At 46.7% G+C, this 13,225-nt stretch overlaps 1 protein-coding gene across 1 annotated transcript in view; it reads right to left on the bottom strand.

Annotated features, from left to right (window-relative positions):
• Positions 1-9,878: 9,878 nt before the first annotated feature.
• The window catches only part of SLC2A13 (solute carrier family 2 member 13), a 135,685-nt gene continuing 132,338 nt past the window's right edge, over positions 9,879-13,225 (bottom strand). The window contains exon 10 of the mRNA XM_042872662.1: positions 9,879-13,158. Within this exon, the coding sequence (XP_042728596.1) occupies positions 12,932-13,158 (227 nt within the window). The 3' untranslated portion in view covers positions 9,879-12,931. The remainder of the gene's footprint in view (positions 13,159-13,225) is intronic.

Here is a 13,225-nt window from a genome sequence, read left to right as displayed (position 1 = left end):
TGTGTTTGTCTGAACACCATTTCTCAAGTTTATGAACACTGGCATCTTGTAACAGTACGTAGCTGTATGGGTCAGCTGTTCCAGCTGCAGCTCAGAACAGATCTCCCACGAGCCTCCCAGACAAAACACAGCCTAAAGCCCATATAGTTTGTATGGTAGCCAATACGTGCAGGCATTTTGCCATGTTCTCTTCCTACCTCTATCCTGCAGAACCTCTTGGGTAGCACAGCTTTGTTGCTAGTGCAGGCTGACAGCACAGCTGGAGCTTTGGGACACCCATCTCACACATTCAGTCGTGATAATTTGTCTTGAGAGGAGGAGAACTGGGTATTACCATAACCCAATTTGACTTTGCTAACACTTTGTTCTTTAAATGATATCTTAAAACTGCTTCAGAAGTAGTGATCACGCTCAATTTTGCATGCTATAATTGGGAGCTGGATATTTGGGAAATAGTTAGTGAGTAACTTTTCCTTCTGCTGGAGCTCATTTTTCAGATGTGGAGTCACCACTCAGCAGCCCGTCTCCCAGTTACTCTCCAAGACAGACAGAAAGCTGCCTCAGCTCCAGTCCTGACGTGGTGAGCACTGCCCTGAGTGGGTTTACAATAGATGGTTAGATGTACGTTTCCCTAATTTAACAGACCTGTGGTCTGGTCTCTTGATAACTCTGAGCCTTGTGGAATTACAATAATGTGTCATGTTATGGGAAGATGTTAAGGAAGTTTCTGCTCTCTTCCTTGACATGAAGGGAGGAAGATTTGGCGCTCTGTACATTCTCAGCCATTACTGAACACACACACACACACACAAAGGCCAAAGCATAAGAATAAATAAGAATAAATGCATGAGAACAAAGACCCTCCTCACCCACCCTCTTTCCAACAAAGGCAGCCCTCAAGAAAGAACACAAAAGGCCAGCAGAAAATTCTAGCCTTTCAATCGATTTCATAATTTATCTACGAGTCGATTATTAACTTTGTACATAGTACTGAACTGTTTTAACAGTTGCATTCACACAATTCACACTGTTCATACAGTCTGAAGAGGAAGATGCAGCCAGAAAGAAGAAATATGTGGACAAGCAGCACCTCCAGACAGACAATGTCAACCTCATCTCAGCCTCTGAAAGCACAGAGCCCCTCAGGGCTTCTCATAATGGAGCTGTGCCTCCCCAGCCCGCCAGCAGTCAGGCTATGCAGGGAGACGGCCATCTTCAGCAGAAACACTGCATTGCTCACAGCAGAGAGGGAAAGAAAGAGCGCGCCGCTCCACGGGAGGGCAGCTTGGTGCCCCAAACCCATAAGAAAGCACAAGTCGTGCAGAGCGCGAGGTGCGATGTTTGGGTGCAGACCGAGAGCTCTGGCCCGCAGGCAGGGAAAGTGGATGCGGCCACGCAGTGTGACCCCATGCGGGTGTGCAGCTGTGGGCGCTCCCTGCCCGCTGCCCGCAGCCCGCAGGGGCTGCATCCTCCCGGCACCGCTGGAGGGCACAAAACGCCTGAGCATGAGGCACTGCCGCCCGCACGCAGCTCGGCGGGGACGGCAGCGCTCTCCTCTGAAGCCCGGTACCTCGCTTTGGCTGACGGAAGAACGCTAGACATTCTGAGCTACATTGATACAATGAAGGGGAGAGAAGAGCAGTGACCAGCTGATACGGCGTGGAAAGAAACAAAGAGTGCTTCCAAATTTTGTCCTGCTCCCAGTAGGTTTCATTTAACAGGTGTATTTTGATTTTTCTAACCTGGCTTGAAAAACTATCGTTTGTAGTCTGTTCATTTATAAACTACAGATCTCTGTCTATCAAATGCCATCTCTGACTTTCTGTAGACCTCAAACTGACAGCATAGGATCGATTTTATGATAGCTTAATAAACATAAACTTTAGGAACTAGATTTGCTTTCCCACTTGTAGGGTTCTGGAGTTTGAAGGTGACTTTGCTTCTTTTGAAAGGAGAGGAAAGATTCCATTTCACTTCAAGGCACATCTGATGTGACTTAATTCTCACCCATTTTAAGAGGCAAAGCAGTCTTTGGTTTGTACCAAATATCAAAATGGAAATACGAAAATGAAACAGAAAGCACACAGCAGCACACATAAAGTCAAATGCAATTTTAAAAGAACTAATTTATTCATCTTTAACAAAAAAAAATCCCACCAAAGCCAAACAAAAATGTCAGCAGAAAGATTTAAACTTCTTCCCACAGCACATCTACGGATTCGTTCTCTGACTTTTAACACTGACAAATATTTAATGTGTTTCTGTGTTTTGCCAGTGGGTTGAAAGTATGAAATAATTTCCTCCTCACTGCAGCATTAGTGTCAGGTTGCAAATAACAACAAATAAACGTTTCTGATGATATTCTCTCTGAGTTACGTTCTTTCCCTTTAGAAAGATTCCCAGCAGAGGTGGCTCACTGTGCTGCCGCCATGCACTTCTATATGCACACCTCCTCACACACACGTGCAAAGCTGTGTCACGCAGCACAGGAGCCGTGCTGGTACGAGGTTGGCATGTTGCACTTGTTCCCTCGGAGCCGATGTCAGCAGATTCACTGCCCTTATTTCCATGGGGTCAGCTCCTTTTGGTTCTCCATTCTGTAATAAAGGCTGTGTGGTTGTGGGTTGTGTCGTGCAGCACTGAAGAGCCCCTTTGCCACTCTTTGTTCTTATCACCAAACCAGTGGCTCTATTTTCTGCTGGCTCCTGCAAAACTAAAAAAACTAGCAGAGGTTTTTAAATTGTTGAACAGTTTGCAGGTTTATGGCTGTGCCATTTTAGAAACAGCATCTCTCAGAAGCACCAGTGGGCTTCCCTTCACCCTGAAGAAAATAGTGTTTTCCCTTATATAAATAAATTGCCAACACAGGAAGAGATTTGCACAGCCAAACTGCTGCACTGTGTAACTATCATTTACCCAACTCGCCTCCCACTTCTTAAGGCTCGACATAAGCAGATTTTCTTTCTTAGCTTGCCTCAATTTATTGTCAAAGCAAGCTGCCATGTCATTTCTTAGCTGAAACTGCTGTGATCATCTTCTTCACAGGGGGGGGATAATTTATCTGAATAATCCTTGTGGTTTGCCGAAGGCTCAGCAGTTCGCAGGGCTCTGTAAGGCACAGTTGATCACTCAGTGTTATGAAACTGCCACCCCAGCCCCTGCTGGCTCGAGGCAGGACATTTCTAGCACTGCCACAGCCAGCTGCTCTGCTCCTCTCAGCCCTTCTGGTACTGTGTGCCCTGTCGCTGTCACACAGCAGAGCTCAGCGCTGCCCCTCCGCTCCCTGCGAGGAGCTGCAGCCGCTATCAGGCCTCCCCTCGGCTCCTCCGCTGTGGGCTGAGCAAACACAGGGAGCACACACCCTGCCCTCCAGAGCCTTCCCCATCTTGACAGACCTCCAGTGGATGCTCTGTAACAGGGACAAGCCCTTCCTCACCTGCTGGCAGTGCTGGGCCTGGTGCACCCCAGGGTTTGGCTGCCCTTTTGCCTGCCAGGGGACTGGTAGTGCTGCACAGACCAGTGCGAGCGTTTCAAATTAAGTAACACCTCCTCAGTGAGCTCTCACATCTTCTACAACATAGAGCCTTTCAGTGGCTGCAGCATATTTTCTCCACTGCACTAAAGCTGCTACCAAGAGGCTTTCAGTATCTGTCAGGTTGCAGCCAGTTTTCAGCCTGGATTCCAGTAAGGGTAGAAATTACGCAGCTGAGAGGCAGGCACACAGACCGGCTGTCTGCAAGAGCTGCACACATCTCTCTGATAGGATAATTCACCGCTCAGAGTATGCCAATCAAAGTGGGCCTCCGTATTCCTGAGCAGGGAGATGAGAGCTTACAGAATCCAGTTACCTTACGATTTTACCTGTGATTGTGACCCAGCTGCAGGAATGAAGCAGTCTGCGCAGAGGTACATGTGCTGGCAGCAGTGTAAATGAGGCAGCATATTTCTTTCAGCCACTGGAGAAGTATTTATGAGTATTGATGTGACTATCACCGTGTTAGAAAAGAACAGTGCTTCCTCTCCACTGCAGCGTGCCTCCCCCTGCGCTCAGGGGCCTTCTTTCACCTCCAACTTTTTGTGACTCTGGGGAAGCATTGAGTGTGGTTTAACAGGAGCCTGCTGGCAGCCTCCAGTCCTGACTGCTTCAGCCCATGCCTCAGCAGCTGCCACTATTTATTCTCCAGTATTTGTTACTGCAGAAATGATCCCCACCCCACCATGCACTCCACGGCTTTCTGTGAGGCAGGGACATGGGCAGAGATGATCCTTTTTCATTAAGTCACCTCTCCAGAGGTGAGCTGAGCCTCTGGGGGGCCCATGCAGGTGACATTGCTTAGCTATGCTCAGAGAAAGCAGATTATAAACCAAATTGTGCTGGAGAAGAGGTCAGAAGCGTACCTGTAATTAACCAAAAGACAGTGCTGGCCTTTGAACGTTTTGAAACAAATATAGGTGCACAAACAGACTGAAAATGTGACCCCAAGCTTCAGTTTGAAGCAATCTTGATGTGCATTGGTACCCTGCTTTCCCTATAAGATCAGCTCTAATTGCAGTAACCTGCAGGGTAAGGAATCAGGCGAAGTTTCCTCGGGCAGCTTGGAGCCAGGTGTTACTGTGCCAACAGCCTCTGCGTACTGCATAGAAATCCTTATTCCATTTTCATGAAGGATTATCATTGTGTGAAATGAGAAGCTTAAGTCTCCATACAAGTAATTATTTCTCAGGTGGGAACTGTTTGTGAACTGCCTTTTTAATGGTTTTAGCAGAGAGCTGATTAAGGAAGGATGAGGTTTCCTGAAAAACGTATTGGCTCTCTGCATCCAAATCCTTGTCTATCCCCAGCAAATCCAATGACATTTCTGCTGCCATTCCTCAGCCTCTTTTCATCAGTAGCTTCTGACAAGCTGGAGGTGACTGTCTCATCTACTTGTGTCACAGCCACCCCCTCTGAGGCAGTGATACTGAGCTGCGGTGAGGTCCCGCAGCTCGATGAGCCAAAAACAAACCTTCCTCCCTCCCATCTTCCTACTCTGCTGCTAGTTCCCACCCTATGCCTTGACAGTCCCTGCATGGCATGCAGCCATTCTTGGGATGGGACAGCCAGGGGACAGCAGCCCGCAGAGTGCTCAGTGCTGGTGCAGAAGACATCAGTGAAGGTAAGGCAGGAGGCTGCAAGAGAGCCACTGTATGAGAATTAAACATTTCCAGGCCAGCTGTGTTGGGTACACTTGCAGTAAGAGGGCTGTGATTAATGGCAGCAGTGCCCCACTCAGCACACAGGGGTGGGCTTGGCTGCAGGACCCAGAGCTGTGGCTGTTGGGATGACAAGGCGATACATCACACTGCAGAAATGTGCTCTGTTCCCTGGAGTGGAGTAATTCTCCTGAAGCAGGATGTCTGCGGGGAGATTTGACCTCCGAAGAAGCAATGCTCCCTGCAAATGGGCACATTTTTGGAGCTCCTGAGATGGAAACGGGAGCTCATTGGCAGTAGTCAGACGAGTTGATGTCATCACAGCGTGAAAAGATGAAACCAAGTACCAATTTAGCAGCAGGGCTTCCTCCAGAGCATCACTCCCCAACAAGGCTGAGGCCGCCCGCTGCAGGGCCAATGGGGATGGAAACGCCCTCTACTCCGTGCAGGATGACTCATTATGGGGCTGCCACCAAACATCTCCTTCTGCAGCTGCTGCAGTGGCAGGTGAGTGGCAGCACTGAAACAGGCTGCAACTGGGTCAGTGGTGGTATCCATTTTGGCAAAATGCACCAACTGTACCACGTCCATCTCTGTGTATGTCCCCTTGGGAGATTAAGCACTGAACAAACACCGCAGTGCCCAAGAAATGTCAAGAGAGAGAGAGGGGGAGAGAGAGAGAGAATGAAAACCTGACATCTAGATGAAAAACAACTCATACTTGGAGATTTAGCCCATTCAAACTGTTTATCAAAAGGAGATTGCAAGGAAACCTGGTTACTGCACAGAGTGGGCACTGCTGGCAATAAACACAGCACTACTGCCTCTGGTGCTGCTCCTCTATCAGCCGACCCTGCTGGGCTTCAGTAGTGCTGTGAGAAGCCCAGCGTCAACCTGCACAGGAGCCTTGGTGACAGCAGCCCCAGCACAAGCCCTCAGTGTGGCAGCATCTTTGCAGTGTGGCTCTGGTGTGAATGGGCAGCATCCAGATGTGATGTCCAGGCTTGGAACAGCTCACAGAGATCTGGGAGAACGTGCTGCTGCCCGCAGCTCAGTCTAGGCTCCTTTCAGCAGCAACATATCTATGGGTAATTGTTTTGTGAAAGCAGCTGCAACAGAGGGAATGGGAGACATCCAGAAAATGGAGTGTTTGATAGCAGGGCCACCAGCTTTTCATTACTCCAAAAGCCGCTGTGTGGTTCTGGTGACAAGTAATCTGAACGGCAGTTATTCATCACCTTTACAAACACTATCAGCCAGAAACCTAAACAGATCACCTGTCAGCATGGAAACCATGAGCTCAGTCTGCACATCCTGCAGACACAGCTCTTTGCTGAGCAGGATCCCAATGCCAGCATCCCTTCAGCAGCACTGCTGGGAGCCCTCAGACCCCAGGCCAAAGGGCCATAGCCTGGTCGGAGCGAGGCTGAACCTCACAAGGGGCCCACAGTGCGTGACACAGCGGGGAGGAGCAGGACTGCTGCCACTTGGGCTGGAGTGTCCCCAGAGCCAACTTTGCTCAGGAGGCAGGGAGCATTGTGGCCCTCTGAGGAGCCGTCCCTGGTTGCACATCACCTTGGCACGAGTTGTCTGCCCCTCAGTGCGAGCTGTAATTAATTACAGTCCTTAGCAGCTCTGTCCCACTGGGCCACCGTCACACTGCGGCTCGAAACATTCTATTTAAGGTCACATCAATCCTATCCCAAATTATTGTTCTTTTCTTATTTCAGGTAAGCGCACGGACTGTTTTAGTTCGCTTTGCTGGGCAATGCCATTTTCCTGTTCTAGGAGTATCCAAACAAACAAGACCTCGAGGAACATTCTGTAATTAAGTATCACCTTTTATTTTGTTCATTTACACTTCTGGCACTGACAATTCTTTGAAGATATTTACTTTTATGTAAAGACCAAACGTCATTAAAGCAATCAGAACAGAAGTCAATTAAATAATTATACATCACTGAAGTTTCAGAAAATGTACAACACTTTCATACATTATAGGCTTGACTGGCTGCAAAAGGAAATGGCACATGTTTGACATTGTTCAGATAACAAAATAACTTGGATGATCTGACAGTGAGTTTTGCCCAAACCTGTTTTTTACCAAACACCACACCATGCATCCTGATGGCACCGTATGCATGTTATTATGGAACGCAAAAGCATTTATTTCTACCAATTTGGTCTCCAATAAAGTCTCAAATACCCTAAAGAGAATTCGTGGCAGAAAGACCCGGGCGATGCTTTTGTAGGGTTGTGAGATTCCAGATGAAAGGCAGACACAAGACCTGTGCCAATTCCCGCCATGCCCCGGACCAGCAGGACACTGGAGCACATGAAGAACGTCGAGAACAATCATCCCACCACTTTCATGGGCACCACTCGGACGCCCAACAGCGCCCAGACAGCGGGCGCGCACCAGGCAGGGCGGGGGCACGAGCTGGGGCTGGCAGCCCAGCACCGGGGAACCCTTGGGCTTCCCCCCAGCACCCAGCCCACCAGCTGAAGTTTCTCCTGCAGAAGTCACGACGTCAGTCCTACATTCAGTCCTCTCCAAAGTCTGTGTGATGTTTAAGGCAGCGACAGAAATTTGCCTTTAACACTTCCTGAACGGATGTTTCCTTTAGAAATACAGGGACGTTATTCATAATTAATCAGCGCTCCCCTTCCTTGTGCAAATACAATGAAATGTCAAACTGAATTTTGAAAGATCGGAGTGCAACTGAAGCACACTTGAAGCTTTATAATTACACACACCAAGTCATTCAGCTGTAACACACCGTGTAGGAAAAACGTGAGGAAGTGGGCCTCGAGGTGAACTGCAGGTTCCCAAGGCCGGGTTCTGGTCCAGCTCCCCGTGTGCTGTAGTGAAGCTGACAGTGAGCCTCGAGGAGAGGTGTGAAACATGCCGCTGGGTCACACTGACAGCTCAGCCTGGCTAAAGGGAATGCTCATATACACAACTCTGGAACACCATTAACACCCATTTACAAAACACTACAGTGATGGTTATCGGCACATAAAAAACTCTCTATATGAAAACATACACAAAATAGATAAGAATTGCCTTTTTTTTTTTCAGACTTTTAAAATCTATAATATAGTTGCCTTTAAGGAGTTTTAACCCCCGATATCACTAACAACATTATTCTTTAACAATGTTCACCTAGGTTTTACTGTGCTGACATTTTTAACACTGCCACAACCTAGACCACTTTGTGGACTACGCTTACTGTACTGTACACAAGGCGATGGAGATTGATAGAAAACCACCAAGAGTTTTGCACAAAAATGTGACTTGTTAAAATCCAGAGAACAATTGTGTCACTTGATAGGCAGCAGCTACATGTAAGCTGTAAATATTACCTGCAATAAAAACACATTTTGCCATAAAGCACATACTGTGGCATTATCTGCTTCTGGCCTGGTACACAAAGCTCTGTTTTCTTCCCAATGAGGAATGGGGTTTGGTTGGCTTGGCTCTCTCAGAAAAGAGTGCACAGATATCTGACTCGCTAAAGTGCTTCGCACGACTTGCTACTCGGACTTAGCTCCTGCTCTGTGCAATGAAGGCTCTGACCCGTCCCCGCTGAGTTTGGCCTGCAGAGCCTCTAAGGCAATCGCAAGGAGAACTTCAAGGTGTCTGTGTTGGAACAGCAGTACGCTGAGCAGTGCAGGGTGGGTGTGAGGCTGAGAAGCACGGGGCCTGCTCTGACCGACCCACAGTGTGTTTGCAGGGAGTGCCCAAAGCACAGGCCCTCCTGGACTGCCAGGAGCCCCGCAGTGAGCTTCAGTCAAAACTTCCTCCTATTGTCCAGCTGAGGACAGAGACTTCACAGAGGAAGAAAGCATTTGCTCTGCTATCTCTATTGCCGTGTCTTCACCCCCATGAAGAGGGGAAACACAGCCCCTGCCCTCAGCCTGCCCGTCCTGCTGCCCTCTGCAGGATGCCACCTGCGCCGGGAACCTCCCTGGTTCCCTGCCCTTCTGCCCCACAGGAGAGATGCCAACAGCTCCTGTCGGCTCCAATCCTATCCCTACTGAAACGTGCCACATCTTTTGTTTCTTACCCCACGCTGTCTGACAGGGCAGGCACTGAGACTCGCTGGTTGTCAGTGTCTATGGCAGCAACCTAAGGCGCACGTGTACAATGCAGCTTCAGCCCTCAAAAGAGTCCCAGGGGCTTGCTTTGCTTTTGTTGGTTTGGTTTTCTTTTAAAACCAAGTTTGTTTCTCCCTTTAAAAAATGATTTTGAGCAACAAAGTGACAGTGGGAAGAAACAAGTTGCAAATTACTTCACCCCCCCTCCCCCCCAACACTGTAAGAATTCGAACATGGTTAATAAACCTCCATAGGGGAATTAAGGTGAATTAAAATACGAAAGGTTAAAAACTCATCAGGAATTGTTCCTTTTATTCTTGCTCATAGGTCCAAACCTGTAAAGAATCTGAGCTGCTGAAATATTTCAAACCGCAGTGTGTGATCAGTGTCTGATCCACACACATCTCTACCAGCAGTGCTCCTCATGCACAGAATACCTGAATGAAGGTGCAGTCCCTGCAAAGGAACTCCTACCCACCTCCTGCAGAAAGCTGTCTGTAGGACAACATTGTGCTTAGGTGTGCTACTTATGCTACTTCATAAATTAACGTTCTGTCGTAAGAAATGACTCAACTGCATTTGTATTTGTATTCTTCTGTCTGGAATGTCACTAGCACTACCCTTAGCAAAAATTCTTAAAACTTAAAATAAGCACAGATATAAAAATCTTTGCAAAATAGAAACATCTGTTTAATTATCTTCATACATTATAAATGTTCACAGATTCTAAAAATAAAACCCTAATTGCCCTAATTATGTAAGATTAATTTCAAGTATTTGATCTCACTTTTAAGATACATGATGCTTGGTAGTAGGTCCGGGGTTAATAAGGTGTGGAATGTTTCCTTTGTGTAAAGCAACCTTAAGAGGAAGACTAAAACCCAACTCTGTGGGTAGGAAAGGGGATTGACAGCAAAGAAGCCAATATATTTTGCATCCTCATAAGAAGTAGTGACAATAAACAAGATGCTTGTGATTCAATCACTTTGCCTCAAGAAAAAGGGCCCAGGATGTAAAACTTCAGAAAACTGCTCTAAGAGAGACTGAATTGTAGTGTGGGAAATAACCTAGCGCTGCACACAACCGAATGCCACTTCTGAGAACGTCCAGGAAACAACGCTGGCAAAGAGAGGTTGTCTTCTGCTGCTAAAAAGTCCCAGCACTGCCTGCAAGAAAAGAAAGAGGCTAATCTCGTGACAGCAGTTTTCATAGGAACTTCACTTTGGTTATGCCACCAAAGTGCTGCTGTTTCCTCTACCTGTGGACATGGAGGTAAGTGCTGGAACTGGGAGCACAAACCAGTGCTCCCAGTTCCAGTGCTTCCATCAAGGGACCTTGGGCTCACACTTCTGGAGATCAGAGCCATAAGTCCTTGTCCTGAAAAACCAGGAAATACCTGCCTCAGTCTGTCTTTGTGCAGCATCCCAACGTGCACACATTGGGCAGTAGGCACCTATTCACACTGCTCTGGATAACAACCTGCTCTGAAGAAGGGTCTTCCAGCAGCTATTTTTTGGCTTCAGAAGGAAACCAATTCACCCTGAACTTCACCTGTGAGAAGCGTCCCTTTCTCTCATTTCAGGTACTGCACCTTTGGCGAGGCTTTGAAGCGGCAGCAGCCCAACGGCTGGTCTGAAACTGATGCATTCAGATAAAGGGTCGGAGAGCCGGTCCTTTCCTGCTGCTGGTGCTTACAAGCCTGGGAATATTGTGCGCTCACAGAGAGGGAAGGAGGCTGGAGGATTGGGATGCAGCGCTGTCACCGCCCCTCAGAGGTTTGAGGTCAGTCTGCTCTTTGCAGTAACTCACCTCTCCCTCTGTTTGCTATGCTTTTCCCTTTTATTCCCAGTCAAGTTACAGAAGGATGCTCTAAAATATTTTCTTTCCAAAAATATTTCTTTGATTTATGAAGTAAAAAAGAAAATAACCTAAAATACATCCAATCATTGAATTTCACTAATTAGAGAGTAAGAAACCTCTCCTGTGTAAGATCAGACAGCATAGCATCATATTTCATGATTACAACGAAAACTCCACATATTATCCAATAAAAATAACTTAGTAACAAATGTTCACTATCATTTTGACAGTTCCTTTACACTCAAAATATTTTTCAATCCAAAAAGAGCCCACAAAGTGTATCTCTAAAAGGTAGTGGATCCAACAACTTCTTTAATCCGTAAACAATGAAAAATAAATGCATTTTTACCAAGCAAATGGGGAGCAGCCGACAGGCAGAGGAGGCTTTCCACATTCATGAAGCAAAGGTTTTAGAGATAAGAATTTGAATTTTTTATGCTTTCAAACTCATACCTCCGAAGAATTAAAGCCGTGGAAAGAAACAGGGCAAGGAAAAAAAATAATATTACACTTTTATGTAGCTGCATAAAATTCAATTTGCCAAGGCAGGCAATCACGGCAGGTGAATAAAACGCCATTAATATTTTCATTACCACACTAAAGGCAGCCAACTTGATTTTTGTGCCTGACGGTTTCTTGACAATTTTGCAATGCTTCAGTAAGGCAGTTAATATGAGATGTAGGCTTCTGCCCATCACTAATATTTTTCTTTTGATCCAGAAAGACACGGGTTGACTAAGGGCATTTGAAGGAAAAATTTGCTGGGATTCACTCACCCTGCAATAGGAAGATAAACTGAAGGCAATTTGATTATTCATTAGCAAAAGGCACAGGAGGAATGACCACTGTGCATTTAGCAGCAGAAAACCTCTCCCTTCCTTTTATTTCTTCCAGCTCGTGATATTTTGTGTTCAAAACTAGGCACAAAGCCAAATGTACACATGCTGAAAAGGAGAAAAAAAATCATTGGTTTCCAACTGACTGTAGCCTCTCTCTTGTCCGCAGCAGTGCACACCACCAGCTCACTGGTACATGCAGCCATGTCCTGGGTTCTGTTTCCTGCTCTCAGAATGTTGTTCTGGCAGTGGATCTCACAGACACGAGCTGCTGACTGCAGCGTGTCCGTAAAGAGCAGCAACCGCAACACAACCTGGGACAACAGACTCGTGGCGCCCTGATGAGGCACCACCTGGGTGACCATGGCTCTCTGCAGTCATCTCAAATGAATACAAATGAAATTCCATTGGGATAATTTGGACAAGGTTCCCTCTGACAGACACAGGAGATACATGTAATCCTTTCAAATGGCTACCAGTGCAGCAGCAACCTTTGTTGTGTGGCATACAAGAGCTGTCTGATAGACTGCTAAGAGCTGGGGATCTGACTGATGTCAGCTGCTTTCTGACTAGCTACAACATTGCTTCAACTTTTGCCAGTATTGAAGATAAGGACAACCACTGACCACCTAGGATAGCCTTCTACATTCATCTGGCACAGTACATCATGCAAAATATCTCAGCATGGTGTGGGATTGCAAACATCTGGTTAATTCATATAATTGTGGAATTCAATCTCTTTTGGAAGCCATTGCTTTTAGTTATCAAGAAAACATGAGCATATTGAATTTCCTCCCAAACTGAGCCATTTTGAACACGAAGGCATTTTTAACTAGACAGCAGAAAGGAGAACCAGACCAGAAGCAGGGCAGTGAGGTCACCAGAGAGCTGCTTTTCCCCCAGAAGGCTTTTACATGATTAAATACATTAGCAGCTGAAAATTATTCCACATCAGAAGCATCATTGTCAGAAAGATGGTAATTACTTCCCTTCACCCGAATATATTCAATATACCTCCCTTCATCAGAATCTGACATACCACATGTACATAGCCTGCTTTCAAACAAAGATTCAATTTCCTCTAGTTTTTTCCCTTTAGTCTCAGGAAGGCAGCCATAGATGAAAAGGAGTCCCAGGCCAGCAAACCCTGCGTACAGAAAGAAGGCTCCTGCAATACAAAAGAACACACACAGTCAGTGATGGAGCATCCCACCCCTCTGGGAAAGGCAGAACTC

The sequence above is a fragment of the Lagopus leucura genome, unplaced genomic scaffold (genome assembly GCF_019238085.1).
Source record: "Lagopus leucura isolate 7727_CA_CO unplaced genomic scaffold, USGS_WTPT01 Super-Scaffold_100008, whole genome shotgun sequence".
In the NCBI taxonomy this organism is placed as follows: Eukaryota; Metazoa; Chordata; class Aves; order Galliformes; family Phasianidae; genus Lagopus; species Lagopus leucura.
The sequence above is the reverse complement of the archived record's forward strand: the minus strand, read 5'-3'. Positions and strand labels throughout refer to the sequence as shown.